Source organism: Pelecanus crispus, chromosome 7 (genome assembly GCF_030463565.1).
Source record: "Pelecanus crispus isolate bPelCri1 chromosome 7, bPelCri1.pri, whole genome shotgun sequence".
NCBI classification, from domain to species: domain Eukaryota; kingdom Metazoa; phylum Chordata; class Aves; order Pelecaniformes; family Pelecanidae; genus Pelecanus; species Pelecanus crispus.
Window position 1 is genome coordinate 40,586,124 of NC_134649.1, and position 14,513 is coordinate 40,600,636.

General features: G+C 73.9%; 3 protein-coding genes across 3 annotated transcripts; 2 read left to right on the forward strand and 1 right to left on the reverse strand.

The window, feature by feature from the left end:
* Positions 1-417: 417 nt before the first annotated feature.
* IL17RC (interleukin 17 receptor C) lies at positions 418-4,675 on the forward strand. Its single transcript, XM_075714440.1, is given in 18 exon segments — positions 418-513; positions 590-611; positions 698-1,062; positions 1,256-1,367; positions 1,438-1,482; positions 1,649-1,788; positions 1,999-2,058; positions 2,222-2,276; positions 2,378-2,562; positions 2,640-2,690; positions 2,785-2,830; positions 2,935-3,047; positions 3,126-3,194; positions 3,270-3,327; positions 3,472-3,567; positions 3,649-3,687; positions 4,067-4,197; positions 4,199-4,675. Coding segments are annotated over 18 exon segments (2,160 nt in total).
* An 806-nt stretch (positions 4,676-5,481) lies between these two features.
* On the forward strand, positions 5,482-8,216 carry CRELD1 (CRELD disulfide isomerase 1). The gene is made up of 10 exons (XM_075714283.1): positions 5,482-5,688; positions 6,265-6,347; positions 6,435-6,545; positions 6,620-6,711; positions 6,829-7,005; positions 7,118-7,213; positions 7,320-7,403; positions 7,535-7,630; positions 7,708-7,851; positions 7,960-8,216. The coding sequence occupies exons 1-10, from the start codon at positions 5,482-5,484 to the stop codon at positions 8,178-8,180; spliced, it is 1,311 nt and encodes a 436-aa protein (XP_075570398.1). The 3' UTR covers positions 8,181-8,216.
* A 1,021-nt stretch (positions 8,217-9,237) lies between these two features.
* Positions 9,238-13,436, reverse strand: PRRT3 (proline rich transmembrane protein 3). The gene is given in 7 exon segments (XM_075714687.1): positions 9,238-10,994; positions 11,434-11,574; positions 11,660-12,964; positions 12,967-13,162; positions 13,164-13,262; positions 13,265-13,384; positions 13,386-13,436. Coding segments are annotated over 7 exon segments (3,669 nt in total).
* Positions 13,437-14,513: the final 1,077 nt, after the last annotated feature.

Sequence of the window (14,513 nt, forward strand, 5' to 3'; positions counted from 1 at the left end):
GCAGCCCGGTGCCCACCCTGCAGCACGGCGGGCGAGGGGACGCGCAGCCCTTCCTGGCACGGCTGCCACGCCACGTTCCGCAACCGCTGCCGGCTCCCCGGGGCCGGCCGGGGCACCGTGCCCACGGCGTGGGGCAGGCCCCAAGCCCGAGCCGTGGGGCCGCCCCGGCTCCCGTGGGGCCCTCCCGGCGGTGCCGGGGCGCGGAGCCCGTCCGTCGGTCAGAGCGGGAGCCCGAGCGGCGAGGCCCCACCCCGGGGCGGTCGCCGGCGCCGCGCTAGGACCCGGGTGTCCGGGATCGGAGCAGGAAGCGGGAGCCGGCGGCGGCGGCGGCGGTGGGGCCCGTGGAGCCGGAGCGGGAGCGGGGCCGTCGGGAGTGGGCGGCGTGGGGCCGGGGCGCCCCACGGCCCCGGCCCCGCCATGCGCGCACCGGGGCGGCTGCTGCTGCTGGCGCTGCTGGCGGCAGGGGCGGCGGGCGGGCGCGGCACCCCCCGCGACACCCTGGCCTGCTCCCAGGTGGGTCGGCGTCGCCGGCATGCGGGCCAGCGGGCACCCCGGCACCGGCGCTGGCCTCACCCCTGCCTCCCCCCAGGGCCTCGCCTGCCGTCTCCTGGGTAAGTGCCACCGCCACCGACGTGGCCCCCAGCCCACCCGGGGCGTGGGACCCCGCACCCACGGCCGCCCTCCGTCTCCCCCCCAGACACCGACATGCTGTGCGGGATGGAGCCACCGGGGCCTGGCCACGGGCTGGCCCTGGCTGAGCTGCGGCTGGTGCCGGCGCTGCGCTGCGTCGAGCCCATGGCCTGCTCGCCCTGCCTGGAGGCACGCCTGCGCCTGGCCCTGCTGCCTGCCACCGGCGAGCCCCGCCGCCCCGTGCCATCGGGCATCCCCGGGGTAGAGGATGGCGGTGAGGGGGGACAGTGGTCACCGGTGGATGGGGCTGACTCGTCCCAGCCTAACGTCACCGGGCTGCTGATGCTCTCCGGGCACGCCTACGCCTCCTCCCGCTGCGTGGCCGTGGAGGTCCAGGCGCCCCTGGCCCCCGCGCTGCCAGGCCGACCCCTGGTACGTGGGTGCGAGGCACCAGGGATGGGCGTCCCTGCCACCGGCAGTCCCCCAGCACCGCGGTGCATGGGGATGTGGGTGCTGGCACCGGCACGTCTCCGCGGCACAGTGGTCTTGTTCTCTGTGCCCCGGGGAGCTGGGTGCCGGCAGCGCTGGTGCCTCGCCGCAGCGCGGTGGTGGTTTTCCTGCCCAGGGCTGGGTGATCTTCCAGTGCTTCGAGGCGCCGCTGGGCTCCGAGCTCCATGTCACGGCGTACACCAACTCGCACAGCCACCAAAGGCTGAACCAGTGGCAGCGGGTGCCAGGTGAGCCCCCGGCATGCCCTGCCGCGGTGGCCCCTGTCCCCCGCTGCCTGCTGACGCCCTAACCCCACAGACTGCTCATGGCCCGAGGCGCAGGCTCACGTCCCCCACTGCCAAGGTAGGTGCTGGCGTACCCTGTCCGTGGCAGCGCCGGGACCCCTCCGCCTTGGTGCACATCTGCTGGGGAGCTCTGGGTGGTGGGTGCTGGGGGAGAGGGTGACCTCCGTCCGGGGTGCTGTGCCCTGTGCTGCGGTGCCGGGTGCCCTGAGCCGCCTCTGGTGCAGTGCCCAGGCTGCAGGTCTCCCCGGGGCCGAAGGAGGTGGTCGTGGAGGTGCAGGGGGCTGCGGTGGGGCACAGCTACACCCTCTGGCTCTACCACAACCAGAGCCACAGCGCCGGCGGGTCGGGGCGCACGGTGACTGCGGTGAGTACAAACCCCTTCCCTGACCCCCCGACGCTGTCCAGGCTTCGGCCGCTGCCCCCCCCCCCCCCCCGCCCCGTCCCGGGAAGCCGTGTCTCTGTTACAGGCAGGGTGCTGGGAGAGGGTCCCCCGGGGGCGGGTCCCCCTGGGCTGGGTGACCCTGCCAGGGGCCGATTTCCTGCGGGGTGACCCACGTCTGGTTCCCGGCGGCAGAGCGGCCCCATGAACTACAGCTTGCCAGCCGACGAGGTGCTGCCCTGCCTCTGCTTGCAGGTGGGTGCCAGCGGGCACAGGGGGGGTGGGCAGGGCTGCTGCCAAAGCAGAGGGGCTCTGGGCACCATGCAACCCCCGCCGGCACCTCAAGGGAGCCAGCTGTGTCACGGTCACAGCCTGGGCACCCCAAATCCTTTTGTTTGTCTCTCTCTGCCCTCTCCAGGTCTGGCCGGAGACCCAGGACCCGCCACGGGCCACCCTGTGCCCCTTCTCCCATGGTACCCATGGCACAGGGCTGGGACGTGGGGGGGCTGGGACACAGGGGGACCCTGAGGGGACACGGCACGGGGGTGACACCCCTCTCCCGGTGCCACCGCAGACACCAAGGCCTGGGAGCGGCTGTGGGCACGCAGCCAGCTGGTCCTGCACGCTGGGGGCCAGGAACTGACCTGCTCCCTCTCGGCCCCCTGCGACCTCCCGGCCGAGCTGGTTCCCTGCTGGCAGCCGGAGCCCACCGGGCCCTGCCAAGCCCTGCCCGGCTTGCAGCAGCCCGCCGTGGGGCAGGTGAGTGGGCTCCGGGGGGCACCGGGGACCCAGGGGGGATGCAGGTGGCACTGACGGAGCATCCCTTCTGCCCACAGGGACCCCAGGAGTTTGGGGGGCTGCGGCCACACCCCAACCTTTGTGTGCAGGTAGGACACCTCCCTGCCTCACTGCTGCCCCACGGCTGCCCCACGGCTGCCCCATGGGCAGCCCCAAGTACTGCTAACCCGGTCTCTGGGGCAGGTGTGGAGCGGTGGGCAGGTCCAGCTGACCCAGTGCCTGCGGGAGAGTGAGTATTGCCGGGGTGGGAGGGCAGAGGCAGCCCAGGGTCCGCCTGGGGGGTGAGACCCCCAGCCTCCCCTGGCCACCTCTCTCAGCCCCCTGCATCCCCAGAGGCACTGCCTGGCCGCGCCGATGACCTCCTGCTGCTGGAGCGCAGGGGGAACGCCTCGCTGTGCGCCCTGGAGCGAGGTGCCTGCACGCCCCTCGCCAGCTTCACCAGCACGGTAAGGGGCAGGGACCGCCGTGTCCCGGCAGCGGTGGCACTGGCAGCACAGCCGGCTCACCCGCTTCTGCCTTCACAGGGAGCCGGGCACCCTGGGCTGCTGGAGCAGGAGCTGCGGCGGGACGTGGCAGAAGGGCAGTGCAGGCAGGTCAGTGTGGGCAGCCGGCGGGCGGTGGGCAAGGAGCAGGCAGCGCGTGATGTGTCCCTGTCCCCATCCTCGCAGGTCTGGCACCCTGAGAATGGCACCGGGGTCGTGCTCTGGGCTTGTCCCCTGCACAAGTGTGAGTGTCCCCGGCCGTGCTGGGGGAGAAGGGGGCCGGTGTGGGGTGGAGGGAGGGCACCGACCCTGTGGAGCTACCGGGTGAGCGCCGGGGACCATCGGCGTGTGCCGGGGACCCTTGGCAGGCGCTGACCCCTGCCTGCAGACCTGCGGACCCGCTGGGCGCTGGCGTGGATGGGGGTGCTGCTGGGCGCTGCCTGCCTCCTGCTCCTGCTACTGCTGAAGAAGGAGGACGTGAAAGGTGAGCGGTGCCTGCCTGGGTGCTGTGCCCAGCCCGGGACCCCTGCCCCGGACCCCGCCTCACCGCCTCTCCTCCCCGCAGGCTGGCTGAAGTCCCTGAGGGCTGACTACGGCTCCGAGGGTGAGCATGGGGCGAGCCGGGGGTCTGGGGGGTTGGGGATGTCCATGCCTTCCCCGCAGGGGTCAGCGCAGGCGGGGTGGTCTCCCATCGGAGGTGGTCCCTGCTTGCTTCCCGCCATGGCTGCCCCATAGGGTGGGTAGGGGTGTAGGGGGACAGAGCAGAGGGTGGGAACACTATCGGGGGGGGTCCCAGCTTGCCTCCCACTGTGACTGTCCCTCAGGTTGGGTAAGGGGATTGGGGGACCAAGCAGGGAGGGGACGGGTCCTCTATTGGGGGGGGGTGTCCCAGCCTGCCTCCCACCATGGCTACCCCAAAGGGTGGGTATGGGATGCCCAGGCGGGAGGTTTAGGCACTGACAGTACCCCCCACCCCCCTCCAGGCCCTCTGCGAGGCCGACGGGCGCTGCTGGTGCACGCGGCGGAACCGGTGGCAGAGCGGGCAGCGTGCGCCTTGACGGCAGCCCTGCACCCGCTGGGGCTGGCGGTGGCGGTGGCACCGGGCGGTGGCAGCGGGGGTAGCGGCATGGGGGCCACTGCCCTGGCTGCACGCCCAGCACCGGCGGGCGCTGCGTGACGGTGACACCGTCATCCTCCTCCTCTCCCCGGCGGCTGTGGCTGCTGCACACCGGTGGGATGCCGGGGTTGGGGCCATGCCGGGGGCCGGGGCCGCTAAAAGCAGCCCCGGCCCCCGGCACGGCCCCAACCCCAATGATGTCCCCAATGTAGCACCCTGTGAGGCGTTCGCGGCGGCTCTGTCCTGCGCCGTGCCGGCGCTGACGGCAGGCAACGGGCGCTACGTGGTGGCCCGGCTAGAGGCCTTGGTGCCGGCGGTGCCGCCGGCACTGCGGGCAGCCCCTGCCTTCGCCCTGCCCAGCGAGATGGGGGGGTTCCTGAAGGCACTGGCGGGACCCGGTCGGCGGTGGGGCCGGTGGCCGGAGCCATACGTGGCAGCCCTGGCCGAGGGGCTGCGGCGGGCGGTGGGGGAATAAAGCGGTGACGCTGGCTTTGCCATGCACGCATCCATGCTCTGTGGTGGCGGGGGGGGGAGGTTGGGGCGGGGGGAATGGGGACTGGGGTGGATTGGGGAGGGGTCATAGGGGGGTGTTGGGGGCAGGAGAGGGGTCTGGGCTGGTTGGGAGGTGAAAGGGAACGGGGCTGGTTTGGTTGGAGGGTTGATGGGGAACTGGACCAGTTCAGGGGGATGAGGAGGAGCTGCACCAGTTTGGGAGGGGTAAGGGGAACTGGACCAGTTCCTCCTCATACCCCCGCCCCCGGAACTGGGCCAATTTGGGAGGGGTAAGGGGAACTGGACCAGTTTAGGGGGGTGAGGGGGAACTGGATCAGCTCATGGGGGATGAGGGGGAACTGGGCCAGTTCAGGGAGGGGATGAGGGGGAACTGGGCCAATTTGGGAGGATGAGGGGGGAACTGCACCAGTTTGGCTGGAGGGGGAAGGTGACCTGGCCTGTTTTGACTGGGGGGTAGGGGTGGGGGGGTGATGGGGACCTGCCCAGGCCGGTCGGGTGGTGAAGGGGCTGGTCCAGGCCAGGCAGGAGCGGGGCCGGTCGGTGCGGGGTCCCCGGCCCGGCCCATCCGCGCTCCCCCCCCCGCGCCGGGTGCCCTTGGCCGCGGCCCCTTTAAGGCGCGGGGAGGCGGGGCCCGGCGGGCGGCGCGGGTTGGCTGGGAGCGGGGGGGTCGGCGGCGGCGGGCGCCCGGCCATTGGCGGGGGCGGCGGGCGCTGAGTCAGCGGGCGCGGCCACGTGGTGCGGGCGGGGCGGGGCGGGGCGGGGCGGAGGATGGGGCCGCGGCGGCGCCTGGCGGCCGCGCTGCTGCCGCTGCCGGCCCGGCGGGGGGGGGCCGGGCTGGGGGGGGCCCTACTGGGGGCCGCCCTCCTCGGGGGGGTCCTGCTGGCGGCTGCCCGCGCCCACCCGGAGCCGGAGCCGGGCCCGGAGGGGACCGAGCCCTGCCGAGCCTGCCGCGGCCTCGCCGACAGCTTCAGCAGGGTGCGGGGCGGGGGGGCTGCGGGGAGTGATGGGGGCCGTGGCGTGGGCGGGGGGCCTGGGCGGGGGCACGGGGGGTGATGGGGTCGGGGGGGTGATGGGGTGACACAGCCCCTGCTGTGGGGGGAGCCGGGGGTGAGGGGGAGGGGGTCAGTGGCGTGGGGGACCCACGGGTGACGGGCGTGAGGGAGGCGGCCTGTGGTGCGGGGGCGGCCCGGTGCGGGGTGATAAAATCTGGGGGTGACGGGCGAGCAGCGACAGAGGGGGTCCTGGGGGGGTGATGTGGCTGGGGGGCCCAGGGGGAGCACAGGGCAAGGGGGGCAAGCAGGTGGCAGGGCCCCGGGAGGGGGGGTGGCGTGGGGAGGGGGTGGCGAGAGGGGGGGCACTCCCCACAGCATCCCTAGGGAGCGGCGGGGGTCCTGGGGGGCACAGCAGCTGGGCTCTGGGGAGGGGAGAGGGCAGCAGGTCCCTTGGGGTCCCAGTGGGGAGGAGGGTGGCACGGCCTGGGGGCTGACCCCATGGCGAGGGGGGTTATTGGGGGTCCCACGCCTGCGCTGCCCGCTCCCCCTCCGTGCCCAGGGCCTGGAGCGGACGGAGCACGAGGGCTTCGGCGGGGGCAACACGGCCTGGGAAGAGGAGAAGCTGGCCAAGTACCAGCACAGGTGGGTGCCCCCCAGCCGGGGAGACTCCGGGGGGGCCCAGCTGTTCCTGGGGGACACGTCCCCACGCTGACCCCCCTGTCCGCGCAGCGAGACCCGTCTGCTGGAGGTGCTGGAGAGTGTCTGCACCCCCTCGGATTTCGCCTGCCACCAGCTGCTGGAGCGGAGCGAGGAGCACGTGGAGCAGTGGTGGTTCCACGAGTGAGTCTGGGGACAGGGACACGGGGGGACGGGGGGATGGCAGGGGGCTGAGCACCGTGTGTCCCCCTCCCCAGGCGGCAGCAGCACCCCGACTTCTTCCGATGGCTGTGTGTGGACAGGCTGGCGCTCTGCTGCCCGCTCGGCACCTACGGCCCCGACTGCCGGCGTGAGTAGCCGTGGCGTGAGCAGGGTGCCAGTGTTGGTGCCGGCGGTGCCGCCCAGGCTGGAGAGGCCCCCCGGCACGCCACCCCAGCTGCCAGCTGGCTGGTCTATCCCCGTGCAGCCTGTGCCGGCGGGCCCCGGCAGCCATGCAGTGGCAACGGGCGATGCGACGGCGATGGCACGCGCCGCGGCACCGGCCTGTGTGTCTGCAGCCCGGGCTACGGCGGCCCCTTCTGCGCCGAGTGCGGTGACGGCTACTACGAAGCCTCGCGGAACAAGAGCCACCTGGTATGTGCCGGTAGGTAGGGGTCCGGCTTGGCGGGGGGGAGGGCTGCGGGGCCGGGGGGTCTGCCCCAGTGCCACCCTGGGGGGAGCTGCCTGCACCCACACGCGCTTCCCCCTGCCCACAGAGTGCTACCGGGCGTGCGGGCGCTGCACGGGGCCGGAAGACTCCAGCTGCCTTCGCTGCAAGAGGGGCTGGGTGCTGCACGAGCACCGCTGCATTGGTGAGGGCCACGGTGGGAGCGGGGGGACAGCAGGTGCTTTTGGGGCCGTGGGGGGCTGTGTCCTGGGAGCTGGGGCTCAGCGGGGCCGTCCCCCTCTCTCCCCCAGACATCGACGAGTGTGGCACAGAGATGGCACACTGCCGAGCGAACCAGTTCTGCGTCAACACGGAGGGCTCCTACGAGTGCCGAGGTCAGGCGGAGGTGGGGGGATTCTGTGCGGGCAGCTCCCCCTACTCAGGGCCATCCCCCCCGCCCCGGGCTGCCGCTGGCTGGGCTGGGAGGCGGCTCCAGTGGTGACCCCGGCTCCTCTCCCCACGGCAGACTGCTCCACGGCTTGCATCGGCTGCATGGGCGCCGGGCCGGCTCGCTGCAAGAAATGCAACAAGGGCTACTGGAGGGACGGAGCCAAGTGTCTGGGTGAGTGCCTCCCACGGGCTGGGGGGTGGCTCTGCCCCCTCCCTGCTGCCCGAGCCGAGCCCTGCCTCCCCCCGCAGACGTGGACGAGTGTGCCAGCGCCGAGGAGCCAGTGTGCACCGGGGCACAGGAGGTGTGTGAGAACACGGAGGGCAGCTACCGCTGCATCTGCGCCCGTGGCCACATCCGGCAGGACGGGCACTGCGTGGAGGACAAGCCCCCCGGTACGGCCTGACGTGGTGGTGGGGGGATGGGCTGCGGACAGGGGGTGCGGGGTCGGTGGGGGGGCTCTGCCTGCCCGGCCGTGCCCCCGACGAGCGCTGTCCTTGCAGATGCCCCAGAGAAGGGCTTTTTCGACGACGTGACGGAGGACGAAGTGGTGGTGCTGCAGCAGATGTTCTTTGGCGTGATGATCTGTGCCCTCGCCACGCTGGCTGCCAAGGGCGACATGGTCTTCACTGCCATCTTCATCGGTGCTGTGGCCGCTATGGCTGGCTACTGGCTCTCCGACCGCAGCGACCGCGTCCTCGATGGTTTCATGAAGGGCAGATAGCTCTGGGGCTGTCAGGAGCGGAGCGGGGGGCAGGCTCAGCCTAGGGTGCAGGGCTGCCCCCCTGGCAAGAGCTGGCTGCCGAGGCCAGATCCTGCGCACGGTGCTGTGCCCTGCATGCATCCCCCAGCCCCGTTAGCGCAGGGTCTCGCCGCCCCCCTGCAAAACAAGCCGGGGGTGCCTGGTCCCTGGGGGCTCCCACACAGCCCCCTCCAGCCGGCGTGGTGATGCCGAGCAGTGCGGCATGGCGGGGGGGGGCCACAGCATGCTGCCCCAGCCCCTCGTGCTCTGGAGGAGAGGACCGGCACCGCGGCAGGTCGGAGGGCATGGGGGCAGGTTTAGGGGGTGCTCTGGCACCGCTGGGTGCTGGGGCGGTAACGCTGGCAAACCTTGGCCCTGCTCCCTGCCTGGCGAGCATCCCCCGGGCTGGGGGCTGTTGGCCCCGTGGACATTGTGTGTCCCCCCCTGCCATGAGACTGTTCCCTGTGGGGCAGCGGGGGGCTGGGTCCCCCCCTCTGCCCTCAGCCGTGGGGCTGGGAGAACTGCCCCCCCTGACCCCTCCTCCCCACATCCCTGGGCAGAGCCCATCTCACCCCTCCCAGGCTGGGGGGGCTGGGGGCTCCTGCGGGGCAGGGGGTCGGGGCAGCCCCTCGCTGCTTGCGGGGTGCCGTGCCGGTGGGGGGGCCCTGCCGGGTGCATGAGCGTGGTCATTGCATTTGTCCGTGGTTTGTCTGTTGGGGTGTGCCCATCTGTCTGTGTGTCCATATCTCAGGAAATAAAGCTCTGCACACCCAGCCCGGCTGCTCAGTGCGGGGGGCCGGGGGGGCCAGGGGTGCTGCTCCCCACCACCGCCTCCACACGCCAATGGGGCCACCTCCTCCCAACATAAACTTTTTATTTCTCTCGTTTGGCACAAATGGAGCTGGCCCAGCCCAGCTCCCCGCTCCTGTCCAGCCCTGCAGGGGTGCAGGATCAGGCCCCTGGACCCCCACATTGGGCTCGCACCCCCGGGCCTGTCCCTGTGCCCACCAGTCTCTGCCTGTCCCCACATCTCGCCGGCTCAGAGCTCGATGGTGTCGCTGGAGAGGCTGCGGGTGTCCGCCGCCCCGCCGAGGGCCGGGAAGCCACGGGGACCCTCGCGCTCCCAGCCGGGGGGCACGGCAGGCATCAGGAGGGGGGCCCGGCTGGGCGCCTCGTCCAGGGGCAGGCTGTCGGGCGAGGACAGCCCATGGCGCCAGGGGTTCCAGCTGATCTTTAGCGAGCTGCTCTCCAGCGAGCTGGCCGAGGCGGTGACGGTGATGGTGACGGTGCCAGGGGGCTGCCGGGGGCCGGGCAGCTCCGTCAGCGAGCTGCACCGCACCATGCGCCCCAAGCCGGGGGTCTCGGCGGGGGCCGGGGAGCTGTGCAGCGAGGCGCCGGAGCCCCGGCGGGGCCGGCCAAAGAGGCCGTCGTGCAGGAGGTGTCGGCGGCAGAGCGCCTGGTCGATGCTGCGGCGCAGGTCGATGGGGGACGGCGGGCGGAAGGCCAGCTCCCCCAGCGAGGGGGACGAGCCCTGCTCGAAGGCAGCGCAGGAGCGGGCGGCCACCACGTTGGGGCACTTGGGGCTAAACCCCGGCGTCCCAGCGGTGCCAGCGGCAGCCGCCCAGGCCTCGTTGCTGTCCTTCAGCGCCCGCAGGGGCAGCTGCTCCGCCGGGTTGCGGATGAGGCTCTTGGAGATGTCGCTGGCGGGTGCCCGCTCGGGGCCGGTGCCGCCGCCGGCCCAGTCGTAGCAGTTGTTGGGGTACTCGGGTGCCTCGGCTTTGCGGCCGGCGCAGAAGTACCGCAGCGCCTTGGCCCAGCAGGAGTGGCTGGCGGAGCTCCGGCGGTGGCACCAGCAGCACAGCGGCTCTGCGGCGGCCACCAGCAGTGCCAGGGCCGTGCCCAGCTCGCCGAGCCGCAGCCAGAGCTGTGCTGCCCAGCCGGGCCGGGAGAAGCGCCCGGGGGAGCCCAGGACCCCCCGCAGCCACAGGGCACCGTAGAGCTGCAGCCCGCAGACCGGCAGCCCCGATGCCGCCGCTGCCAGCAGCACCCGGGCCCCCCGCTGCGGCGCCGGCCCCCTGCCGCCCGCTGGTCCCTCCTGGGGTGCCCGCAACACCCTCCAGCACCCCCAGAGCCCCCCCAGCAGCAGCAGGGCCCCGGCCCCGCAGCCCAATGCCTGCAGCACCAGCCCGGCGGCGGGGCCCAGGCGGGGTGGGAGCAGGTCGGCAGCCCCCAGCACCGCGCTCTGCAGGGCAGCTGCGGCCCCCAGCGCCGGCAGCCCCTGCAGCCGAGCCGGCAGCAGCCGGAGCTGGGCCAGGCGCTGGAGCCGCTGGAGCAGGAGGGCGAAGGTGCTGAGCAGCAGGGGAAAGGGAGCCATGCTGAGCAGCAGCAGGGCCCAGGGGGGCAGGCGGCCCCGTGCCCCGTAGGGGTCCAGCAGCAGGAAGGTGGCCCGCAGCAGGCAGGCAGCCAGCAGTAGCCCATGGGCCCCTAAAACGTGGGGCAGGTGTGGGGGACGCAGGGCGGCTGTCCCCGCCAGCCCGGCCAGGCAGCCCAGCACCAGCAGCAGGAAGATGGCGGCCACCCCGTAGACGTGGGCCTCCCAGGTGAAGCCCAGCCTGCGCCGCAGCTCGGCCCAGCGCAGCCCCGTCCCGTTGGCCCCCGGCGCGGAAGGGGAACGGCTGGGCTGCGGCTGTGGCGTGGATGGATGCCGGGGGACTGGCTGCAGGGTCACCCCTGCCTGCCGCCACGTGGCCGAGGGGGCTGCGGTGCCGTGGGTGGGGGGCTGCATCCCCAGGGTGTCTGCAGGCAGGAAGGAGGGAGATGGTCAGTGAGGAGCGGGGGGGGGACACCCCCCTGCACCCCACGGCTGGGGTGCATCAGCCACGGCATGCTGGCACCGCAGGAGGGGATGCCCTGTGTCAGCCAGGGCTGTGCCCACCAGCACCTCCCGGGGGTATCTGGCAGGACCCATGGTGCAGGGGGTGGCACAGACCCAGGCACATCCCTGTCCCCCCCCCGGGGGAAGATCCCACCTGCTGGGCACTTAGCACTAATCTTAGGAGTAGATTAGGGCCGTTGCTGGGCACAATCCTGATTGAAGGTGTCACCGTGTCCTGCCTGGGCAGCCCAAGATAGCTGCCACCTCCCCCCCTCCCCAGCCCCGATGCCCCAGGGATGGGCTCCCATGGCATCCCCACCAGGGATGGACCGGAGGGGCTCAGCCATGGCCCCGCATCACCTGAGTGCCTGGTCCCGGGCGTCCCTGTGGCAGGATGCGCTGTCGGCTGTGGGGCAGCTTCAGTGGTGTTTGGGGTGCTCATGGGGCCCACGGCGCCCCGGACCCGCTGTGGGGAGCCGACGTCCTGCTCGGGCAGCAGCTCTGTGAGAGAGGACAGAGCTGGGCACTGGCACCCGCCGGGGCTCGATCCCCACCGAGGGGTCACCCACACTGTGCCAGCTCCTACCTGTGCTGGGGGTGCCGGCGGGGAACGTGCTGGAGGCAGGCGGTGGTGCGGGGCCGGTGCCGATGGCAGCCCCTGGGGCGGGCTGGGGTCCCCACTGCCCTGTCGGCTCGGCGTCCATGTGAGGGGCTGTGTCCCCGGGGCTAGGGGTGGCACGGCTGAGCGGGGCCCTCCGAGTGCTGCGCTGATGGGCCGGGAGCACCCGGGTCCAGGGCTCAGCCAGCCCCCAGGACGGGGCTGCGGGGAGCAGCTGTGCGGTAGAGCTGGGCAGAGCCGGGGAGGGGCTGGGGGGCTTCCCGAGGTCCCCCCATCTGCCCACCGGCTGCATGGAGCCGGGGCTGGCGTGGGGACCCCAGGCTGGCCCCGTGCCCATGGGGTAGGGGACGGTGCCCAGCAGGACAGGCTGGCTGCTGGCCAGAGCGAGCCGTGCACCCTGAGGGAGGCCTGGGGCTGCCGTGGGTCCCCCTGCCGCTGGCTGTCCCCCTGCATGGGCGTCTGCTGTCCCTGTCCCCGCTGCTGGCACGGGGGTCAGGGCGATGGTGGACACAGTTGGCCGAGGCCCAGGGGTGCTGACTGGCCCAGCAGCACCCTGCCCAGCCGGGGACTGGCCCTGCCCTGCCCAGGGTGGCCCTGGGGAGCCTGGCCCCGTGTCCGTGGGCTCCTCGGGGCCCGGCGTCCCCAGTGTAGAGCCGCGGGGCAGCCAGGTCCCTGCCTGGAGGCTGTCCTGGCCTTCGGCCTCGTGTCCTCGCCAGGCGATGAGGGGCTCCTCTGCCACAGCCGGGGCTGTGCCGCCGTCCCGCCAGGCGCCAGTGCCAGCACCTGCCATGGTGGTTTCTGTCCCTGGGGGTTCCCTGGCAGCATCCCCTGCCCGCAGCGGTGGGGACCAGTGCGCAGGGCTGCTGCCCCCCCAGCGCTCGCTCCCGGGGGCCCCGGCACCGCTCGGCTCCCCCGACGCCTCCCAGGCAGGGGACGGGCCCGGCCGCTGTTGTCCCCAGGCAGGGCCGTGCAGGGGGACCCTGCCCCGCCGCAGGGTCCCACTTGGGGACAGCCCCGCTGGCAGCGTCCCCCGGGCCCCAGCGGGGACCCCAGCGGCCAGGAGCAGCCCCCAGGTGACGAGCCGTGCTGCAGCCATGGTGAGCGCCCAGCTGGCCCTGCGGGACGAGGGGCTCGGTGAGCCAGGAGCTGCGGTGGCTTCCCCGGGGGGCTCACGCCACCAGCCGTGGGGCTCATGCCACTGGCCGTGGGGCTGCTGTGCCCACGGCAACCCCCTGCCCGGGGAGGGAGCCAGCGGCTGGGCCGTCTCTGCCTGGGCCCTGCTCCCAGCTCTCCCCATCCCGGTGTCCCTGCTGCCAGCGGCCCCATTCCCAGTCTTCCCCTTCCCAGTGCCCCCGGTGCCGGCAGTCCCCACCCCGGTGTCCCCAGTGCGGGTGGTCCTTGGTGCTTAGTGGTCCCTACGCCCAGCATCCCCGCTGTCCCCTCCCCGGTGTCCCCTCCCCGGTGCCCCCCCGGTGTCCCCGTTGCCGGAGGCCCCGCTCCGGCGCGCACCGTTCACCTTGGCGCGTCCCCGGCTCCATCCCGGCGGGGATGCCCGGCCCGGCCCGGCCCGCCCCGCCGCTGCCGCACACGCGGCTCAGCCCCGCCGGGCCGGGAACGGGGCCGGGGCCGCCCGGCTGCGGCTGCTGCGGCCCCGCCGTGCGGGTGCGGGAGCCGGCGGGGCTGCGCGGCGGGGCCGGGCCGCGGCCGGTGCGGGACCAGAGCGGGGCCGGTGCGGCCGCCGCATCCCGCGGACCCCGCCGGGAGCGCGCCGGGCCGGCCCCGCTGCTCGGTGCTCGGTGCTCGGTGCCCGGGCCGCGGTGCGGCCAGCCCCCTCCCGCCGCCCGCCGCAGCCCGGGAGGCCCCGGTGCCGGTGCCGGCCGCAGCCCCCCCGCTGACCTGCCGGTGCCGGTGCCGGTGCCGGTGCCGGTGCCGGTGCGGGCGGGCCGGGCTCTGCGGCGGAGCGGGCGGCGGCGGCGGCGGCGGCAGCCGGTCACGCGCCGCCCCGAGCCGCGGGCACCCGCGCGGGAACCCGCCCGGCACCGGGGGAGGGGGGCGGGGGGGGGGGGCGTGGGGCGCCCGGGCACGGCCGGGGCCGCCGTGCGGGGACGGGACCCGGGGCAGGGCCGGTCCCGGGTGGTGGGTCCTCCGTGGGGCTCGGCGGCGGTGGGGCTCCCTGGGGCAGGTCCCCCGTGGGGCGGGTCCCGTGGGGCACAGCCCCGTGGGGCTCGGCGGGGGTGGGCTCCCCTGGGGCAGGTCCCCCGTGGGGCAGGTCCCACGGGGCGTGGCTTCGTGGGGCACCAGGGCAGGTCCCCACGGGGCAGGACGCAGCAGGGCAGCAGAGGGGATGCTGCCTGTGGGGCAGGCAGCCCCCACCGTGGGGCTGTTGCCAAGTCCGGTCCCAGGGCAGCCGTGGGGCAGGCGGGGTGGGCTGCGGGCACCCCTGGCTGGGTCCCTGGGTGCCAGCACCCCCGTGGGTGGCCCTGGCACCCCCCTGCCTCACGCCTGCCACACACCTCCTGCCCACCCTGCACGGGTCACGCAGCGCCCTGGCAGCCGCTGGGCTCTGGGGCCCTGCCAAGGTTCAGGTAATCATCACCTCATCAGCTAATTGTCCCGCTGGAGAGCTGCCCGCCCTGCCAGGGCTCGGGCTGGCATCAGCAAGGTCACAGCGCCAAAAAGTCACACCGGCTCAGGGGCTCTGTCCCACATGGTGACGCACCCCAGCTCCCTGCCTGCACCCCGGCTCCCTCAGGCCGTACCTGAGCCACTGCAGCCTTGGCAAACCCCTGTCACCGCCATCGCTCTCCTCTCGCCCTGGCCA

Excerpts from the sequence above, each read along its gene's own strand:
- CRELD1 (XM_075714283.1), top strand. The coding sequence starts at position 5,482 with ATGGGGCCGCGGCGGCGCCTGGCGGCCGCGCTGCTGCCGCTGCCGGCC. Across the intron at positions 5,689-6,264 it reads TCGCCGACAGCTTCAGCAGG|GGCCTGGAGCGGACGGAGCA; the intron begins GTGCGGGGCGGG and ends CTCCGTGCCCAG. Across the intron at positions 7,006-7,117 it reads GAGCCACCTGGTATGTGCCG|AGTGCTACCGGGCGTGCGGG; the intron begins GTAGGTAGGGGT and ends CCCTGCCCACAG.